General features: G+C 37.1%; 1 protein-coding gene across 1 annotated transcript; it reads right to left on the reverse strand.

Moving 5' to 3' along the window:
- Positions 1–237: 237 nt before the first annotated feature.
- LOC306993980 (uncharacterized protein) lies at positions 238–20269 on the reverse strand. The gene is given in 37 exon segments (XM_079604239.1): positions 238–1778; positions 2182–2374; positions 2530–2676; positions 2776–2894; positions 3025–3108; positions 3277–3374; positions 3488–3647; positions 3741–3882; positions 4394–4516; positions 4609–4673; positions 4767–4853; positions 5181–5231; positions 5320–5528; positions 6481–6672; positions 7331–7485; positions 7726–7824; positions 9238–9391; positions 9642–9870; positions 9872–10452; positions 10826–10859; positions 11183–11447; positions 12289–12348; positions 13088–13228; positions 13321–13600; positions 15392–15416; positions 15499–15571; positions 15670–15730; positions 15836–15945; positions 16493–16583; positions 16693–16717; positions 17393–17498; positions 17592–17620; positions 17736–17838; positions 17915–17978; positions 18133–18154; positions 18512–18590; positions 20139–20269. Coding segments are annotated over 36 exon segments (4665 nt in total). The 5' UTR covers position 18590; positions 20139–20269; the 3' UTR covers positions 238–1568.
- Between the last annotated feature and the right edge of the window lie 902 nt (positions 20270–21171).

The following is a 21171-nucleotide window of genomic DNA, read 5'->3' on the forward strand; positions in this document are numbered from 1 at the left end:
CTTTATATACTGTCTATGCTTTTAGCGTATTTAATAGCCTCGTTATACAAAATTCTAGATTGTTTACAATTGTTTTTACAAAAGATTTGTCTATTACTATTATTTTAACAGTAGTATACTGTAATATACTGTGTATGTTTTTGTTTAAGTGTTCTGGTTCTGTAATAAAAAAGGTAAAAGGAAAAAATAATTCTAAAGAACAGCAAATATTTGGACAGAGGAGCATCAAAGACGGATGAATAGACAGACAATAATTTTACTTTAATTATGTGGCAATTTTACAATAGTCATGCCATTCCAAATCACTCAACTTTGACCTACAGTACTATTATTTACAGTTATTGTATTATTTACAGAGTAGTTACTCAGGCCATAAAACGTTTAGCTGCTTAGAACGTACTAAACATGAAACATTCTGCAACAGCAATATAATACAATAAACAGATTCAGCATTTAACACAATTTGCACAAGTACAAAATAAATAAATAAATAAATACTAAAAATAAATAAAGCTTGTGCATTATTCAGCTGCTAGCTCTAAAGTATTTATTCTATTTTACATGTGATTGTCCAACAAGCATAACTAACTTCCCAGCGTTTGCTGTATTATACACCAAGGAAAACAAGTACCGGTAATCAGAGAAGGTTTATATAAAAAAGGCAGTTTTCATTTTCAAACCTTCTGCCCATCTGCTCTTGGTTCTGAAAAGCTGTTAACCATTTGATTTGAAAATCTTTCAACACTGTAAATAAAAAAAACTTTTAGGCCTACATCTAGATATCATAAAAAATGCTTGTATTTCACACTTTGAAATGATCACACCTATTATCTTCAGTACAGCAGACAGATGTTGCACAGAGAAACTAACCAACCTGATAAGAATAACAATAGTTCCAAAAGATGCTTTTTATTACATTCAGAGAAAATGTCTTACAGTGTAGTTGTGCATATCATATTAATCATCTTTAGTTTAGACCTCGAGTGTTTCAAACAGTCCACACTGCTAAAACCAGTACATTTATAAGTGAACTGTCAGGACACCGGGATATACTTTATATATACACCGGGACGTCTGGTCACCTTACAGAAATGCTACAAAATGCAAAAAAATATACATGAATCCGAACTCGTATAGAGCACTGCTGATTACTGTTTTAAAAGGTAGGCAGTGCTTGACAGTGATCAGGGTTTATTAAGGCACTTAAGTATTGGACAGCAGGAGCAAACGAAGGTAAACCTGAATATTTTCGTTCTATGTTATTAAATGTAACTAATGTATGTTATTTATTAAGATGAAAAGAATTGTATTAGACGACCGTTCTGTACAGTATTTTAGAAATGACATCCGACAAAAGCTGTAAGCATCCGGATGCCCCAGGTAGATATATAAAATAATTTATATTCTGCTTATTATTATATTCATGAGTATATATTCGGAAAGAGAAAACTTCCTGATGAGAAGACAGTTTTGTGCATTCCAGATGTTCACTTACGTGACCGTACCTGACCTCACGACCCGTTTCAGAGGTGAAACACTGAGCACAACGGTGTCCTGCAAATTACGGCTTATTTATTTGCCGCTGGATTACCTCTGTGCAATTTAGTTTCCTCCTCTGCTGGGCCCTCTTCAGCAAATACATTCCCCTCTCCAGTGCCGGTGGGGGTCGCGGGGATTTGAATTGAGCTGTCTGACATCTGAGACAGTGTGTCTGCGTCTTGCTCCGAGTGCGGTTCATGGACTGGTGAGTTGGGCGTCGCAGAAGAAGAAATCGAGCGCTACATGGGAAAAAAGTGAAATATGTTTGATAAATACATATTTAACAAATATATATAGCTTTTTTTTTAAAGCATTATTTTTTTATAAGCATAATTTTTATGCATTATTCAGAATCGTTCACATCAGCATCGCAATACATCATAAAAAAAGATTATATTCCGCAGCTCTAATGAATAGACATAAATCCCGTAGTAGATCTAGGCAGGTGGAGCTGGAGGATTTCAGAGGACTAGCCTACAGAAAACACTGAACCAGACTATTTAAATGTTGAGTATGCAATTTCATTGGCTGCAGGATCAGCAGAGGCCAATCAGGTAAAAATATGCTCACAATAAATAAATATACATCTAATTATATTATTATATAGACTTACATTATAGTAATTCAATTCAAGGTACGTACCTGCAAGGAGACACTTGATCTGTTGGTCCTGTCCTTCAGTTTGGACCATGTTCCTTTCATTCCTGTTTTCACCGTCATCTCCAGCGCTGCTTTTAACAGTTTGGGCGTCTCTGCACGAGGAGGAATAATTGGGATGGGCTCCTTCTCTTCCTCTTTCTTGTCAGCGGGCTTTTTATCCTTCATCAACATTTTCCTAAAGAGCAGATAGCAGCTGTCACACCTTATTCAAACAAAAGCTTAGTCTGGAAATGACCTAGTGAAATATCGTTGAATCATCATAGTGGAAAATGAAAGTAAAAAGGGGAAATATTTATCATTGATGATTTTCCTTTCAGCAGTTCCACTCACTTTGCTTTCTTGCGGAGCAGTTTCTGGGATTCTGGATAGTGCACAATGATATCATTCAGGTCCTTTTTGGTCAGGATGAGTAGGTTAGCAAAACCACGCGCTACAACGTTAGCTGTCCGTCGGTTTACTCCGCCTACAGCAAGCAAGCTTTATTTGGGGAAACAGACAGAAACTAAGATTACATTTGACAATGAGGGATTTAAGACAATGTGCAGTACCAACTAAATTAGATACAGCCGCCCTCACCTGACCTCTCCAAACACCGCTCCTGCTTTTAGGGTCACAAACACAGTCTTTCCATCGGGACCACCAACTACCTGGACTTCCCCTGCCTTTATGATGTACATCTCACGGCCCACTTCATCCTGTAACATGAGAGGTTGACATGATAAACACATTTCAGATTTATATTCCTTTGGTACAATGACTTGTCTTCACAAACACAAGTACGTATACAAGTTTGTTATGTAGGCTAAACATCTTTGTGTTTCTTGCCTTCTTGCAGACATAGTCTCCTGGAAGATACACCACTGATCGGAGCCTCTTTAACATGTCAAAGATCATCTGTCTATCGCAGCCCTGAGAAAGACACAAAAAAAAGTCAAGGCAGGTTAAAGAACTGTTCTGGGTTCCCTTAGTTAAAAAAAATCTAAATCTGCAGACTGGCTCTGACTTTGAGTAACTAGGAGTCTTCTGGAGATTGCAAATCAGGGCAAAAATGTTGTGTATTCCAGCCATAGCACTTGCCTGAAAGAGTGGCACTTTGCTGATAATGGAGTAGCTGACATCCACTGCTATATCCAGCCTCATCTTATCAGGAAGTTGATCTAGTAGCTCTTGTTCATCTGTGTGAAACCACAGAAGTTACATTTTTATCATATGATAATGGATGGCCTGTCGGATTGTGGATGAATGTCTGTAATGTATTTTGACGTTGATGTCTGTCTTACGGTCTTACCCAGCATGCCTTGGGACTGCCACGTGTAGCTGTACCAGGTTTTCACTCTGTTCTGCACGTCTTTAGGTATGCGGTAGGAGGCCATGTATTTCACTGTGTTATCCACACAGGCACGATAGTTTGTCTGAGCCGCCGTAGCTGCACCCACAACATCTCTCATCTGACAAAAGACAAGCCTCAATCAATGCTATTAAACACTAAAGAAAAACAGTCTTTTGATCCCTTTCACACCATGATATGATAATGGACTTACCTGACCAATCATGATGGAGAACACAAACACTCCAATAAAGTAATTGATGAGCTGAAACACAATCTCAAAAAGTGTTGTGGGTCCTGGCAGCCCGCCAATAGTCAGCAGAGTCTTCACAGCAAAGTAGTAGCAGCGAATGTAACTGAAAAGGTCACAAAGCAAACATAAATAGTAATTATTTATATCTCAAAACATAAACGTTGAAAATATTACGAAAAAATAATATAAATGATTTTCCTTTTAGAAATCGTTGCGATTATATCACATTCATAAACATGAAATAACATATTCCCACCCACATTTACATATTAACGCCTATCCAGCAGATTGGCCTACTATGATAAACAACAATATTGTGTCGATGCATCAATCCTAGTCAGTCACAACAGAGGTCATTTACATATACATTTCTTAAAAGTACAGGAGCAAAACCAATCAGTTTAATACTGTTCATCAGAGAGAAGGTGGAAAATTACCATGTAAAACCTGGACTAATATTGTAAGTGGAACGGAAAAATATTTTAACACTCACACGCATTTTAATAGTAGTAGAATCCTTTTTGAAGCTAAGAAAGTGTGACTTTGAATATAATGTGAAAGATCAATGGTAAGTTGATGTAAATGAAAGCTAATAACAAAATAGATTCACATACCTATTTCCTGTCCCATCATAGGCCCAATCTGAGAAACCCAGACCTTCGTATGAAGAGCCCCAGTAGTACAAACAGGCATTGCAGTGGACCGCATAAAGCAGGTAGGTGGTGGTTCGAATGACTCTGATAAACAAAATAAGAGATATGAACCAAGATAATAAATTATTCAGATAACAAATGCCCAATACAAAGGTTTATAGAAACTAACAGCTAACCTGTAAACGTAAGCGTTGGTCAGGATAGCTTCCAGACGCTTGTTGAACTCAAAGAAAGACATAAACTGCAAAAAGGAAAGACACATTAAAGAATTAACAAAGTTCATCATGGACTGATCTTGCTAAAGCCCAGTTAAACGGTGAGAGTTGCAGCTTGCCTTCAGGATCCTGGGTAAGCGGAGAAGTGGATTTATCCCTGTTTTGAAGTAGAGAAGCTCTAGAGGAAGTAGACTGACAACATCCAGCTGCAACACAGGAAATGAGACCCTTAGGAGCCGTTCACACAGAGCGCATTGTTTTTCAATGTAAACGCGCTAGACAGACGTCTTCAACCGTTGCTCTCACGTCTCGTGTCTTTTGCAGCATCTCGCGCATGACACGCCATTCTAAAAACACGGTGCTCAAGTTAACAGTTCAACTTTTAAAACGCGTCTCTAGACCTTTTTTTTTTTACCGTTTTTAACAACAAAAGCGCATTCAGTGTGAAACCACCCCTTAGATTAGAATACAGAATGTGGCCAGTACCTCAGAGCATAAACATGAAACAATAAATGGCATTAATGTCTTATTACCTTGAATCGTGCAGCTTTGATGTAATTGTCTCTCATTTCTTTCTTCCCGCTCTAAAAACAAATAGTTTGTAAAACACCGGGTGAAAAAAAGCATTTATTTTACTTTACATATTCTAATATTTTGCCTGACTATATTTACCACTATGTCCCCATGCTGCACAAACTGAAGTCGGGGTTGAAAGGCCAGGACGTCCAGAACATAGACGGTATCACATAAGTAGTCAATCAACAGCCACACATGGATGTTATCCGGTGTTTGATAAGGAAACGCCCAACGCACAGGAATCATCCATGCGCTCCAGTTAAACGCCAAAGACACGCAAAACAGCCAAAGTACGTAGATCAGATCTACAGAGAACACAGAGCAATGTGAGATTTCATCGTTTGTTTTACTCAAATGGTTCGTGGAAAATATTGTGATGCGCTAAAATTTTATTTAAAACTAAACTATTTTTTTTTTTAGTTGAAATGTTGAATACTGAATGTATTTATTTAGTTAAGTAAACTAATTTAAATGAATTAACAAATAGTATGACTCTTTAAAGGGGTGGTATAATGCCCTTTTCACAATATGTAAAATAAGTCTCTGATGTCCCCAGAGTGTGTATGTAAAGTTTTAGCTCAAAATACCCCACAGATATTTTTATATAGCATGTTAAAGTTCACTTTTTTGTGCCCGTTCCTTTAAATGCAAATGAGCTGCTGCTCCCGGCACAGGGGGCGGAGCTTCAACAGCTTGTGTCCTTTTACCACACACACACTCTGAAAATTTCCAAAACTTTTAGCCTTTTATGTTCAAACCGGAGTCAGAAAGATGGAGAGACTCAAGAAGAAGTGGCAACATGTAGACAACATTTCTGAATGGTTAGTTGGTGAATTTATGTAGTTTATGTGTAGTATCTTCTAGTCATTGATTAGCATATTCTGTCATGATAATGTATAAATCGCGTTCCCGGGGGTGTTTGGGGTTTATGTAAATTCTAGGGTTGGAGAAATCATATTCAACCACCCCTTTAAGTTCAATTCAATTAATTAAACGTGCACCAAATGTAAATTATGCAAAAAATATATAATTTATAAACTTGATGCCTAATTGCCAAATGCTATTAAAGTTTTAAAAAGAAAGAGGAATGTGAAGCTTAGGAAAAGGAAAAGAACAGAACCAATAATGAAGGAAAAACAGTAACTGATCGGATTTATGTGCAAGTATGGAATGTCAAGACAGCTAAAATGTAGACAGCTGTAGGCAAGTCTAGAGTCCACAGGATTACAAGGAAGAGAGGAGAGAAGGAGGGCTCACTAGTGAAGGGGTCGATGCTGGTTGGAAAACGGTACTGCAGAAGCCGAGCAATCCTGGACTGAGGTTTCATTTTACAGCACAGGAGCTTCGTTTTCTCCTCTTCTTTCTCGACAGGGGCCTCGGGCACCTCCTGCTCGGTTTTCTGCTCTGCTGGAGGTTCAGGAGGAGGAGCTGGAGCTTGCTTAGCTGGGGCTGTTCATAAAAGACCATATTATTTGCTACGTAGACTTAGATATTTGGACACTGAAGTCACTTAAAAAGTCACTTAAATTTAAAATGTATTACCTTAAAAATCAAATTAAATGGCATCTGCAAACAAACGATGCTACAGCATCCAATTACTTTTATCCCCCACATTAACTAGGAACTTAGTTTATTAACTAACCTTTGACGACCAGTGTTTAAATTCTGTACTTTTTGTCTTGATAAAGATCAGAATATATAAGGGCTGCATGATAATGATTCAACTAATAAATGAGAACCAACGATCGTGATAATAATCGTGATCGAGAAATTTCTGTCATCAGAATTATTGCACTTTCACATAAGCACAAATCAACAGATAATCAACTCTGCATTTATTATTTTTTCTCACTTACATTAACACACTCTCTACATCAATAACTCTTAAAACCTTAAAAATGTCAATTGAAACTTTTTTTTGTGAGGAAAAAAAAAACAGCGAGCCAATATCATAGATGATTATGCTTATTTCATTAAAAGAAGCAGAAATCGTAATCACAATTAAAATACGATTGATTGTGCAGCCTTAGTATATCTATTGTCTAGTCAACACATTCCTTTCTGAGAAACACTTTGCTTGAAAAGTGTTATTTTGGGCTTAACTCACAGCCAGGTGGTGTCTCATCGTCTGAATTGTCTGGATCAATCAGTTTCTCTTTGACCCGCTCTGTTCTCTCTTTGAACAGCTTGACCAGCTCCTGTAATCTCTCGTTTACTACGGTACTAGTCTGGCTGGCAGAAGAGGATGGCCGTTGATTAAGCCTTAAGACAGAACAAAATGAGTCAATTTAACATTTAAATAATTAGATAATTACTGCAACAACAAAAAACCCACCAAAGCAATCACGAATTTGTATATATCGTTGCTAGGTTTCCCAAAGCACATCATAGAACATGCATAATTTGCAACCAACGTATATCCATGATGTGTTTTTTTATAATATCAATATTTAATTTTTATGCATTCATTTTAATTTCACATTGTATGAGTTTATTTGTTACCCGTCATCTGCACTTGAGATGCTACTCTGGCTTGGCCAGGCCCGGACTGAGGTTTCTAACTCCTCCTCTTCCTCATCATCTTGTGAGTAAAGTCTCTTGCTGTAAGAGAAAGTTAAGAGCAAGTTATGATGGACCTCTACAGGACTGGAATTATAAAATAAAGGGCAACAAGTTACAATAAATGCTTTAAACAAATGACATTTGGATATGATAAGAAAGGAAATGATGAGTAGTCTTCACAAACTCAAATACGCACACAACTGTACAGAATGTAGTGGGGAATATGGAGTAGACTGAGATGAGTCCTGAAATAGACTTATTTAAAGATTCTTACATCTTGGTCCAAATTGTCTGTGGTTTTCGGTCTCTGCATACACCGTTTGCATCCAGAAAAATAAGTGTGTGTATGTGCGTAAGTAAGTGTGTTTGCAGACAACAGAACAGAAAAGAAACAAAACATGAATTGTATAGTTGGATGTCAATAGGGCTTTTCACAGTTGAACTTGTGAACTCAATGATATCGTCAACCATGTTTCACATTTTATGTCGAGGGTTTATAGATTTTCACATTGTACATTTTAAATCCCTGAATTAACATTCTAATTTGCATATTTATGAGATCAATAGCATTCGCTGCTTTTCCACCATCAGGCTGAACGGTTCTAAGAATGCTAAGGAACGGTTCCAGTTATATTTCCACTTGAGCTTGGTTTGGGTATACATAGGTTACAAGTACATGTATGCATACAATGCATGTGACAAATTTCCTCATCAGCATAGTGATGATCAAAGCCAGATTTTTCTGTACGCTCAGCTGGCACATGCGCCTTCAAATTTTTTTTACTTAGTTTGTCCACAAGATCATAACACTACCCAGGGACATTGTTTCACAGTCGAAAAAGAAACTAATGAGACGGAACAACAAACTCCTGGAGACATATCAACAATAGATGCACACATTGGCAAGCGCGTGTGTCTTGAGTCCAAAGACATTTTTATCTGTCAAAACTTCTGGAGAGATATAGCGTAGACACGGGACAATTATGAAACTTTCTAGTGTCCATGCGATGAGCACCTGTGTTCGCACGCGCTATACAAAAAAAAGTATACTTTGAAAGGATATATGTTCCGCTGTATTCATACACTAGTGTTCGAGTCAAAACTGAAGTATACTTTGGGCTTTAAGATAGCTCAGGTCAAGTGTAGTGCAAAAAAACATTTACTCTTTAGGTGCAGACACATTTACCATTGTTCAGCAAATTTCTACAGGCAAATCCAGTCCTTTCTATAAGAATCCACACGATCGTGAATTTTGCGTTTCAAGTTCAAGTTGGTCACATGAATTCACTGACCAACAGAAAGCTGCTTGATTTCAAAGTGACTTCTATGTAAACTTTGCTTCATACATTGCCACATAGCCAATAGCCAACTGACTTTTTTGCCTGCAAAATTTAGCATAAAACCGCACCTTTTCTACATTCAATGTGATTAATGAAAACAAGGCAGATTTACCTGGTTCGATTGGCTTTACGGACACCAGGCACAGTAAGGGTTTTGAGGTTGGGATCCTGTGGGTTTATTATAGGGGGTATAGGGCGAGATCTCCCTCGGTCGGAGTCAACATCTTCCACATTCACGGCTGGGTGCACACTCAGTCTGGAGCTCACTGAAGACATAAAGATTATACATAAAATAAACCTTGACACTGACACTTTCAGTAGCGTCCTCTTCAAGACTTACCTAGAGGTAACCGGGCCTTAGAGTTTGAGGTCAATGATTGGTACATGAAGAGGTCACTTTGGTCACTACAGGCAGCCACAATCTAATGTTCACTAAGTCACACTTGGTAGCAAGGCATAGTACAGCAAAGCATAGCACAGACTAATCTAACAGAAAAAGGCGACAATGTGGATCACCTGAGGGTCTAGCAGAGGTGGGGTCATCCTCAATGTGGAAGGCAGGGTTGGAGACGCCTGACAACTGCCTGGAAGGGGTGATGGGTGGCAGACGGGGGTAAGAGGGCACATTGGGCAGGTCTAGGATGGAGCATGGGGAAGAGGGCGAAGGGGTACGGGGGGAATTAAGCGGGGACTGGCGGACAAGGCGGTCCAACTCCAGATCCCTAATCTTCAGCGGTTGCTCCTTGGGCATCCTGTTCCGGCTTAAGTTTGTTGAGGCGGCTCTGAATGTTAGTGTAGCACTGCTGGGCACACTGTGGAATGTTGCTTATCTTTTGTGGAATGCTGGATATTTTTTGTGGAATGCTGGATATTTTTTGTGGAATGCTGGAGAGTTGTTGTGGAATGTTGGAGATCTGTTGCGGAAGGATGGAAAAGCGTGGAATGCTGGTGAACCTTTGTGGAAAGTTGGACAACTTTTGCGGGAGGTTTGATATTTGTTGCGGAATGTTGGACAGCTGTTGTGGGAGGCTGGATAACTGCACGGGGAAGCTGGGAAACTGAGAACTAAAAAGCGTCTGGTTGGGGAATTGTGGGGTGATTTTGGAGAATTGCTGGGAGATTTGTTGCGGAAGCTGTGCCAGTTGAGGAGGGAGCGACGGCAGCTGTTGGGTGATCTGAGACAGAGCAGGGGGCAGATTGGGCATGGAAGGCACTTTGGGCAGGGTGACTTCAATGTCTATCAGGAACTGGTTGAAGCCGTTGAGGGCTTGTGATGCATATGGTATACGCATGAAACAGCTCTTCAGCGCATCACATCTGGAAGGGACTGTGGGGAGAGTGGCACATAGTCCATTATTTTGTATGTTGCATGATAAAAAATTGTTTACAATTTTTGATGCTCAGTCATAAAGAATATTATGAATAACGTCCGGAAATGCCAATTACATTGGCCCCAAAAACTATTTCATTAGATAAATTATCAAACCAAATGGCATTTATTTTATTTTTTAAAATAATATAATATAATCACAAGCACATTATCATTTATTATTCAAAAAATAGTGTCCAAATACGTTCACGAATATTTCACAAAAATGTGAAGGAAATATGTAATTTGGGATGCCATTCTGTGGGTTTTTACCATGTTCGCATCAAGGTGTTTGCGTGATCTATTCCGAATGACTGAGACAAACACTCACCACTACTTTCCTCTTCAGTAAGTGTACTCTCCACCTACATAAAGCAAAATTACAGAATTATGAGACATTTATTTCAAACACTGTAACACGGAGAAGAAAAAAAGCAGCACTAGAACAAAGAAAAAATATGATCACTGCAGTACGGTGCTTATGAGCACAGTGTACTTTATTCAGTATACTTATTCATTTTATGTACTTGGTGTTTACAATGGATAATAATTACCTGTGAAAAGCCATTTACACAGAGGCAAAACAATCTATTTAAAATTACATCTGTTATGTAACAGATATAAATCCAGAGGACCAACATGATGATACTTGAAGTTTAAATTTAGATGGACAGTGTAAATACATTACCGGTGAATCAGTTGGTGAAACAGAGGAGCTGGTAATGGACTGAGGTTGCTGAGTGATCGGGTCAGGTTCTTCTTCGGCTTCACTGGAGTCTCTGGGCTCCTCCTCCTCATGAAGCTCCTCAGGTTCAGATTCAGGCTCTGGTTCCTCCTGGAGAGGTGAAGATGACTTAAACTCCTCCACAGGGGTTTCAACTGTAAACGCAGTGTCTACAGCTTCTGCCTCCTGTCCTTCTGGAACAAACTCCTTAACTGAAGGTACTTGACACCTGTGGATGCAAACAGCATGACGCATGTATCAGCTATTAACGTTACATAAACAACAGGCTAATCACATATGTAAGCAACTAACACATCTGTGTCAGCTATTAATAAACTCGCATAAGCACAATTTTCGCATGATGGAACAACACGAGGCGAGATGTGTCTGTTTTGTTTTCCAAAAACCTCCTTTAAAATAGTATGGTCATTTATTTGAAACATTCACAAAATAGTATAACCGAAAGCTATAAGCTAGCTTCACGCGTCATCGTCGTTTTATTATAATTAACTTACTTTGAAATCAGACCCGGTCTCTGAGCGCTTCAGGTGATGCAGTGTTCATATCCATCCATTTTTTTGTGGCGTTTGTTTATAAATGAGCGTGATACAAATTTGATATGTTGACGCGATTAATTAGAACGAGATAAATGTTCATTCTGGAAGTAAAGAACCTGCGCCATCCATCACTGCGACGAGGCAGAAAACAAGCATCTGAGGCGGGATTAGTAACTATAACAACCGAAGAGAGGGCACCGCGCGCCTCTAATATGGGATGCAAACATGCAATGCGGTTGCTAGGAAATGCGTGTATTGTAAATATGTGTATTGTAATTATGTGTGTGGCCATATTTAATATAAAACACAAATCTACAAATACGCAGAAGCTACTTTCAGTTCAATTTTGTATTGCAAACACAGACCAATGTGAAAAGCAGTTAAGAGTCAAACAACAATGAAAGCTTGACAACAGTTGATAGAAACTATGATAAAAAATGATTCTTCCCAGCTGAAAGAGACACCCCAGCTTGTTCACCATAATGTTTATTATACTATTTTCAGATGTCTTACTCTGCAATTTGACTCCGTGGGACTTCTATATCACTGTCCTCTTCCTGCAGCACTTGTAGTCTGTGACACAGAAACATTCAAGGTATTAGACTAGGCCTAAATGAAGGATGTTACAAAATATTTCAAGCCTATGTCGACAAAATGTAGAATTGGAAGAATCAGTAATTTAAATACCATACAAATGTACTGCTAATCTGAATATTGGGACGTGTCCCTAACATACAGTAGCCCTACAAAGTCACACTTAAAAGTGCATTAATTTAATTGCAGACGCCACTTGGCTTCATATTTTGTGTGTGTGTGTGTGTTTGTATATACACAAACACGCACATATTTTAATAAATAAATATATATAAATTAAAGATATATATATATTACAAACTGTTGTGTTAGATGTGATCAATTGCTATTGATCTATTTGACAGCACAATTTTTTAAATATAGATTTTTATATTCTGAAACCTAACAAGTTTCTTTTTGAGGAATGTTTTACTTGGAAAGTGCATCTGCGCCATATTTCTTTCAGATAAATGTCACTTTATAAATTATAATAAAAAGTTTAATTAATAAATTCAACAAATTAATTATTGTATTTTAAATATTACAATTAAAATATTATAATACAATTATTATAATAAATAATTATATATAATAAATAAATTATAATAAAATATTATAATACATGTATAAGTAATTGGTTTGGGCCCAAACCAATGCATATACAGTATGTTTGTCATACACAAAAAGAGTATAGGTCTGATCAATTTCTTGTTATTGTGCATGAGTTTGCATGAATTACTCTTGATCAACATCTTCTGGCTCTTCCGCAATGGTCTGAATGCCGTGCCGGGCCTGCGTTAACTCCCTGACAGCCATCTCTGCTGTGTGCCGTGCCACTTCTTCTGCCATGCGGGCCATTGCTAGACGCTCCTGTATCAACCTGCACCAGAGAACAGCACCACAAGTAAGCCTGTTTCTAAAGTTACTTCCATTATTCGATCAGCATGCTGCCACTGTGGTTTTAGTTATTACCGTTCCTCCATGATCAATATGGCGGTGTCCTCCGCCTCTCTCCTGATGCTCTCAATCATGGGCGTCCATCGTGCAGTCTGGGTCTCTGCGTCCTCCAGCTCTATGTGTCCTTGTGAGAGTGGAAGAGATTGTTCCGGTGACCAAGGCGTCTGTGGATAGGACTGATGTTGTGAATATGGAGGTGAGTTCGCTGTTGGACATGTTTCCTTTGCTTGAGCCTCATCTTCAGAGTCAACCTCCTCAAGAATGAGATCTGCAGGAACTGATCGAGCACTGCCTGCTGAGGACACAACCATGCTTGAGGACTGGGTTTACAACTTAAAATGTCACCACATGATTCTATGTGGGATGATTTTCATTACTGTGCTGGGTTTTGTTGCTTTAAATTGAGTGTGATAAGGCATTTTTGAACAGAACAGTCATTCAAGTCAATAATTTAAGCTTGGTTTGTTTTGACTTTACTTTTAACATTTCAAACATCAGGATACATTGACATTTGAGTGCAGAAAATGGGAAACATCTGTAAGATTAAATAAGACCCCCTATAAAAGGAGTTAAAATGTTCCTCTCAAATATTTTATTACTTATGGTTAATTACTTTGGTTGAGAGCAAAGTTATTTGCATGCGTTTTCCATGGAATTTAATTCTATCTATTATATTATTTTAGCCAATAGAGACTGAACCCTTTACACATGTGTGCAATCATGCATTTTCCTTTATTAATGCAATGGATTAATACAATATGAATAATTATTGACATGAAGTATATCAAATATTAATATACATTAAATACATAAAGATTAAATGACAATAAATAAAAACAAAGTGTGCAATACTGTTCAAATGTTTGGGGCTAGTAAGATTTTTTTTTTTTTAAGAAATAATACTTTTATTTAGCAATGATGCATTAAATTGACCAAAAGTGACACAAATATTTATGTTACAAAAGATTTCTCATTCAAACAAATAATGTTGCTTTGTATTCATAACTTTATACTCATCAATGAATTCTGAAAAACGATCATGGTTTCCACAAATGTATTTATAAGCACAATGTTTTCAACATTGACAATAATAATAAATATTTCCTTAGCAGCATATTCAGGGTTATTCGACACTAAAGACCGAATGGCTGTTGAAATGCTATTTTTTTCCATCAAAGAAATCAATTAAAATGTAAAATATATTAAAATAGAAAACATTTATTTTAATTTATAACAGTATTTCACAGTATTACTGTTTTTACTGTATTTTTTTTTATCAAATAAATGAAACCTTGGTGAGCAGAAGAGACTTCTTTAAAAAAATAACAAAAAAATCTTACCAACCCTAAACTTTAGTATATGACTTAAAAGCCGCCACAAATAGCCACATATACAAATCAAGGCAATTAAATATATTTTTAAATAGGTTTCTCACGACTCATTTCATTTAAGTACTTAAGAGTAAACATATAGTCAACTAATGAAACATGCAGTGAAATGAATAATAATTACATCTCATGGGGATTACAAATGTTTTAAGACATGTACAGTCAATCTAAACGTCAATTCAAAAAGATCACTGCAGCAACAACAAACACCCATCTGAGAGATGCCAGCCATTCATACAATATTTAGAGTCTAAAAACATAAATCTTGGTTAGTTGTACAGTACAGAGAATGTCAAGCATTACATTCAGTAGATTTTCATAGCTGCCTGGTCATTCAAAAGAGCTACAAAGCCACTATTTAACGCATCTGTCTCCACTGTCCATTTGTCTGTGACTTTGTGTAATGCTGTTGCGTGCTCTCTCTCCTTTTGTTTAAGGGGTTATCAGTGTCCTCCCCCCTGTAACAGAAGGAGAAGATGGACTGAGTTATGAGTTTGTCCTACACTGCAACAGAATCGCTCACCCTGAAGTCTTTCTTGTATTCTGATATCTCACAGAGTGGGTCATGTTGTTACGCATGCAATGATCTTTCTGTGTTTTCATATTTTACTGAAACCACACTAGAGTTTCCAGGAAACAAACTGCGTTTGTTATGAAAAACAGCGTAAACAGTGTTGAAGGAGGAACGTCTTACTCACCATTTTGCACAATCCTCCCGTCCTCCTGGTGGAAAGAAAGAGAGTCAGTGCGGAGAAAGAACTATTAAAACCGAGGTAATAACGTCAAAGCATTGCCCCTTACTTACCAAACATTCTTTGCTTTTAAGCACCGGCTGTGGCATTGAAAGTCCCAGGCCCTGAACAATCCAGCCCACCATACTGAAAACAAGAGAACGCACGGGACATCAAGTGGACATCTATGCCTGTAATCACTTGCAAAAGAATGAATCGAATTTGACATGAGTCACATGACTCACCTGGGAGTTTTTGGATCAATCTCCGTCATGCTGGTTACTGACTCTGGAGGAGGTGAATATACTGTTGATTTGAGAAATAGTGTTTTGTTTTTTTACCAAACATGAAGCTAAACAGGTACGGCCTTTAAAAATTGAGCTTTTTCCAATCATACAGTTGGAACAATACCTTTGTTTGAGCATTGTGATGACCTCGGTGTTGAAGAATTGGAATTTTGGGGTCTGGTCACATGGTGCGGTATAGCATTCTGGAAGCCGCTCTTTATCCAGCTCATTACACTGTTCACACATTGAAATAAGCAATAATGTTTCTTAAAATACTATTTGCAAGGGGCTTAAAGTCACTGTGAAATCAAAATGGACAATTATTATTTTATGTGTGCCCATCATTATAATTATTATTTTATTTTCAAATTAATGTTCCCTCATAATCTTTAATCAAAATTACTTCCCTCTTGAAAAAACATCTCTTCTCTTCTACTCTGATGATGTGTTTACTGGCACGAGGGCAGAGCACAACCTGTCACTCACATGAGATTGACCAATAGCAAACCTCAACCGTCCAATCAATTGACGATGGCCAAAATCAAGTCATTTTTTCTTATTCGACAAGCTGTTTCACTCACATATACGTCACAATAGGGAAGAAAAGACCATCGAAACTACCGTTTCATTCTGACTTTAAGTCTCTGTGAGATTCCCGACATGTGATTTTGTAATAATGAATGTAAAATTATGCTTGCCTTAGCAAAAAAACAACAACTTAAGGCACCTAATACACCAGTGTCACCATTTCCCCCCGTGTGCTTTACTGAATGACACTTACTTGGGAGGGAACTGAGCAGGGATTTCCACTTCAGACACCTCGTCTTCTGACACCAGCTCTACTACTGGTATATGTGGCAAAGGCTCTTGATCTGGTGGAAGAGATACACAAGCATGAACTCACTGATGCTTATTCAACCAGCTTATTCATTTAACTCATGCTTTCGCTGTTTTCCATAATGCAAACTGTCTGATACACACCTGGGAGGTCCTTGGCTTCATAAACCTAAATAGAAAAAAAACAATTATTTAAAAAGAAAATAAGACAAAAGGAAACAGGAGAACATTATTAATTTTGATTTGCACGAATTCAATGTTTTTTTTCCAAATGTATCATATAAAGTTACTATTCATACCTCTAATTAATAACTATATATATATCTAATAAAATATATAGCTTCAGACAAGTGAATAATCAAAGTTCCATTTGAGGTTTCCATTTCTAGAGATATTTTATTAAATAGATTTAGTTTACAAATGAATAATAATAACAACAATTGCATTAGGATTTTCTATTTACATTAATTAAATAGAACAATTACATTAATTTACATTATATTTAAATGCGTTCTTAATAACATTAAACTGAGAAACATAAATGAATCATTATTTTTGATAAATTTTAATCGAAGCTTTTAATTATGTGTCTACACTGCAAACATTTACATGATCAATAAGTTACGACAACATATTTTTACATTAATTTAACTCATCAAAATAAGTTAAGCAATTTAAAATAAAAAGAATAAGTTATACAAAATTAAACACATTTTTAAAGACATTTTAATGTAATATAAGTTGAAATGACTGAAATATCCAAGTTGATTGTGCTTAAAAATGTTTTTATGGTGTACATCATAGATCTGAAGTAAATGGAAAAAGAAAAAGAAAAGTCTTGCACCTCTGTGACTTCTTCAGATTCTGGAGTCTCTTCCTGTATGTATTTCTCATCAGGCTGTGGGACCACCTTTCCAATTCCCTGCGAGATCCAGCCAATAACTCTAGCCCTGGCGGACAGAGAGCACTCACTGTATGCACACTTCCTGCACAAGGATTCTTCACTGATGCTGGACTGATAAGAATATTGTTCATTGCCTTACCTGTCAGCAGAACCTTCCTCCTGCGGTGACTGAAAGACGGTTCAAAGAAGAGTTCATTTCCAAAGAAAAGATTTGCTTTAAATGCACACTAATATTCAATACCAAATGGTGTTAAATATCAATGATTTGAAATGAAATCAATACTTTAGCATCAGCGTTGGCTCTCGTAAGATGAGGACTCCCTGCAGGTTGTGGCAGCGCACTCGCAAAACCATTGGAAAGCCAGTTCAACATGCCATTCTGAACACTGGAACAGAGAAGCAGGTTTCAGGTTCAAACATTCACAGTGTCTTATTTTATGGATAAGATCAGTCAAGACTCACCTGCCCTGTGAGGTTTGGGATGATTGGTCCTCCTCCCTGCCCGGTTTGTATGAATTGAACTTATCTGCATGAGAACAAGATAGAAAGAGGCTCATTGTACATTAGTATACCATTTTGATTGATTTTATAGTTCTGTAGTATTATATTTTACATTAAACCCACACACAAAAAAAAAACATTCTAATACATTTAAAGCGGTAAGGGTGCTGTAAATGTACCTTGATTTGATGTTTTCCCATTCTTCAGAGACAATAAGATAAGATATAAGAGAATCAGAGATTTAATATATGAGAGGACATGACTTATTTCATGATTTGTTTTTTACGTGAAGGGGTCTGTGAAGTTAGAATTGGCCTTTTAGACATTTTTTAAGAGAAAAGGAAGACAAAAAACAATAGGGTAAAGAAGAGGGAATGGGCGAGCCAGATTTGAACCTGCATTACCATCATGAGCACCATGGGTCAATACAATATGTAAGAAAATATGCGCTAACCGCTAAGCCAGGGGTCTCTAACTACCGCACTGTTACTGTGAAATTCAGTCACAAATATTAGTGAGGTGTGTATTATGAGTGCAGGTTAATGGGCTTGGGTTTACCGTTGTGATCGGCTCGTCCCTCAGATCGTCCTGTGTATCAGGAGGATGTGGCACGACCTTTACCACCCAGTTAAACATCCTGAGAGAAGGGGATACAACTCTATTAAATAAACACATATACCGTGTCTGTAATGATGGAATAGACTATGGAATAAAGGCATAAACTTTCATTCTTTGAATCAACATGGAGTAAATATAGATCTTAACCTGAAACAAGTTACAGTTAATTATGTTTCATCCTCGTCAAGCTTAAGCTAAAACCCAGGACCCTCGATGAGAGCTAATGCTTGCTTCATATGTTTCTAGAACAAGGATTTCATCTTTGGGGAAAGTGAATGAACTTCTAAAAAAGATCCAAACCTACAGAGCATCTTTACAGGGAAACCCCACAAACGTTTTAAAACTAGATAAGCTTGTTAATGAACAATGAAAGTAGTTTTTCATGTGTCTAATTCTCACGACAGACTCGCTCTAAAATTCTCAGATAGATTTGGACACAGTTGTACCGCATAATTGAAGCAACCAAGATATTTAGTAAGATTGTTCAGGCCCATTATGGCAGCCATTAAATGATTAGCAGTCAGCAGTTGCACTGCAAGCGGTGACCAGGAAGTCAAGCAAAGGTAGTTACTCACTTCCTTTATCTTCACTCTGTCCATCTAAATGGACTCGACCTGTTTTTTTATCTACACAAATATTCTGCACAAAGAAAAATGAACAGTCCAATCAGGTTTAGCCTAGAAGACCAAGATGCTAACTATCTGTGAGCTTAGCATAGCATAGCTGATGTTTTACAATTACCTTGCAGGTTGTGGTTTTACGTGACACTGACGACTGGATGTGAAAATTCATCTTTGGCATCAGGTAAATTACATTTAAAAATATATTAAAATAGAAAACAATTTTTTTACATTTTACAAATATTTCACAATATTATTCCTTTTACTGTATATTTGAGCAAATAAATGCAGCTTCAGTGAGCATAATGTGCCTTTCATTGGTACGCATAACTTCCTCAAAAACACAGAAAAATCTTACAGACTCGAACGCTGCAATGGTAGTCAAGAAATTAACATTGAGCAAAATTAATAAATGTTGAAAACCTATTGTTTTGTTAGTTCATGTTACTATTGTGCTAAAAGTACAAGCCAAAATGGCAAATATATTATATATATATTTTTTAAAGATAACAATTTTAAATCACAAATCACTGGTCAGGAAATTAGCAAGAGTTGCATAAATACTGTAGATAAAGTAACTTAGCATGGAATAGCCTTCCCTATACTTTCAGGCAGATTTTCACAGGAAGAAGAGTCGGTGTTGTTCCACTCTCAATGTTAATGGCTTCAAACATTAAAAGCTTAGTGTTTAGCCCTTTTGGGCCTGTCCTTTTTTTTTTTTTTTTGCCCTGGGTATAGGCTAAAACCTTATCGGATATATAAAGTCCACTTTCTAAAACGTTTAGAAATTAAAAATTTCCTATGATAAAAAGGATTAATATATACAATTACTTGTCATAATCAGATCTAAATTACTGTTCCCTTCTAGATCTAGAGCAACATCAGGATACATTATTTGAGTGATTCTGGGGGGGAAAACAGGTATTATCAAATATCAATTTTCTTACCTGAATGCTCAGCAGTGGTTGGGCATTCCGTAAGGATTGACACCATCCAGAGCAGACTTCAGCAGTCTGTGAGGATTAGGATTGAGGCAGGACTGGGCAAACGGGATTAAATCTTGAAGGACGGTGCTACCCCACACAAGATTATACTTAAAAACAATGGTAGCTGTTAACCAGGTACAGTTAAAGTTACAGTCATTACCGAACCCAATGTAAGGTTTCGGTTAAGAATTTGTTTTGTCTACTCAAAATCATGTAAGTGTGCAAACCACAATCTTTCCCTTTGAAATGACAATAGATCTAAAACTATTGTTTTGCACATAAATTTGACTATGACAAAATGTCAATTTTTTAATTAGGCCTATTTGTCAAACTTGATGTGAAGGTGATTATCCTTACTTTCCCTGTTAAAAAATGGCAAAACATTAAACCATAAGTTTTTATTAGCACACACAGCTAAAATATAATATCATCAGCCAATATTAAGAATTTATTGAGTGGATCCAAGTAAACTATGATTTAGAAGGAGCTTTGAGTATAATAGTTAATTAGCTCTGTGTCAGTGGCTAACAGTTTTAGATGGTATTTAAACACACTGAAGCATAGCCTGCGTCATCAGTTCCCCTCTCTGAGATTAACCCTGTAGCTAAGCTACAAATAAAAGTTTGCAACATACAGAAAACATGTTCTCACACCCAATTGGTAAGATTTGGGTTTCATGTAATTAACTAATCAGAGCTGACAGCAAAAGAAATTAGCAGAAAGTAGCATCCAAAAAAACAAACAATTTCATGCTACATGCTAATTTTGTTAGCTTAAGAAGCCTCTCTTTATACTGCACCTGAACTATTTATTCCTGGTCCAATTAAGTGCTACACAAGTAACACAGTTTACTGCGATTCTTTGACTTTTGAGGGTGAGCGCATCTAACTTGTTGCTTTTGGAAGCCAATGCCATTGCTATGCCAGGTCTGAGCAGCTAAACAGCAGCAGATCCAATAATGAGATAAAGGCAGGATAAGCTCTGAACCAGTGAT

Source organism: Phoxinus phoxinus (genome assembly GCF_949152265.1).
Source record: "Phoxinus phoxinus genome assembly, chromosome: 25".
Classification (NCBI taxonomy): Eukaryota; Metazoa; Chordata; class Actinopteri; order Cypriniformes; family Leuciscidae; genus Phoxinus; species Phoxinus phoxinus.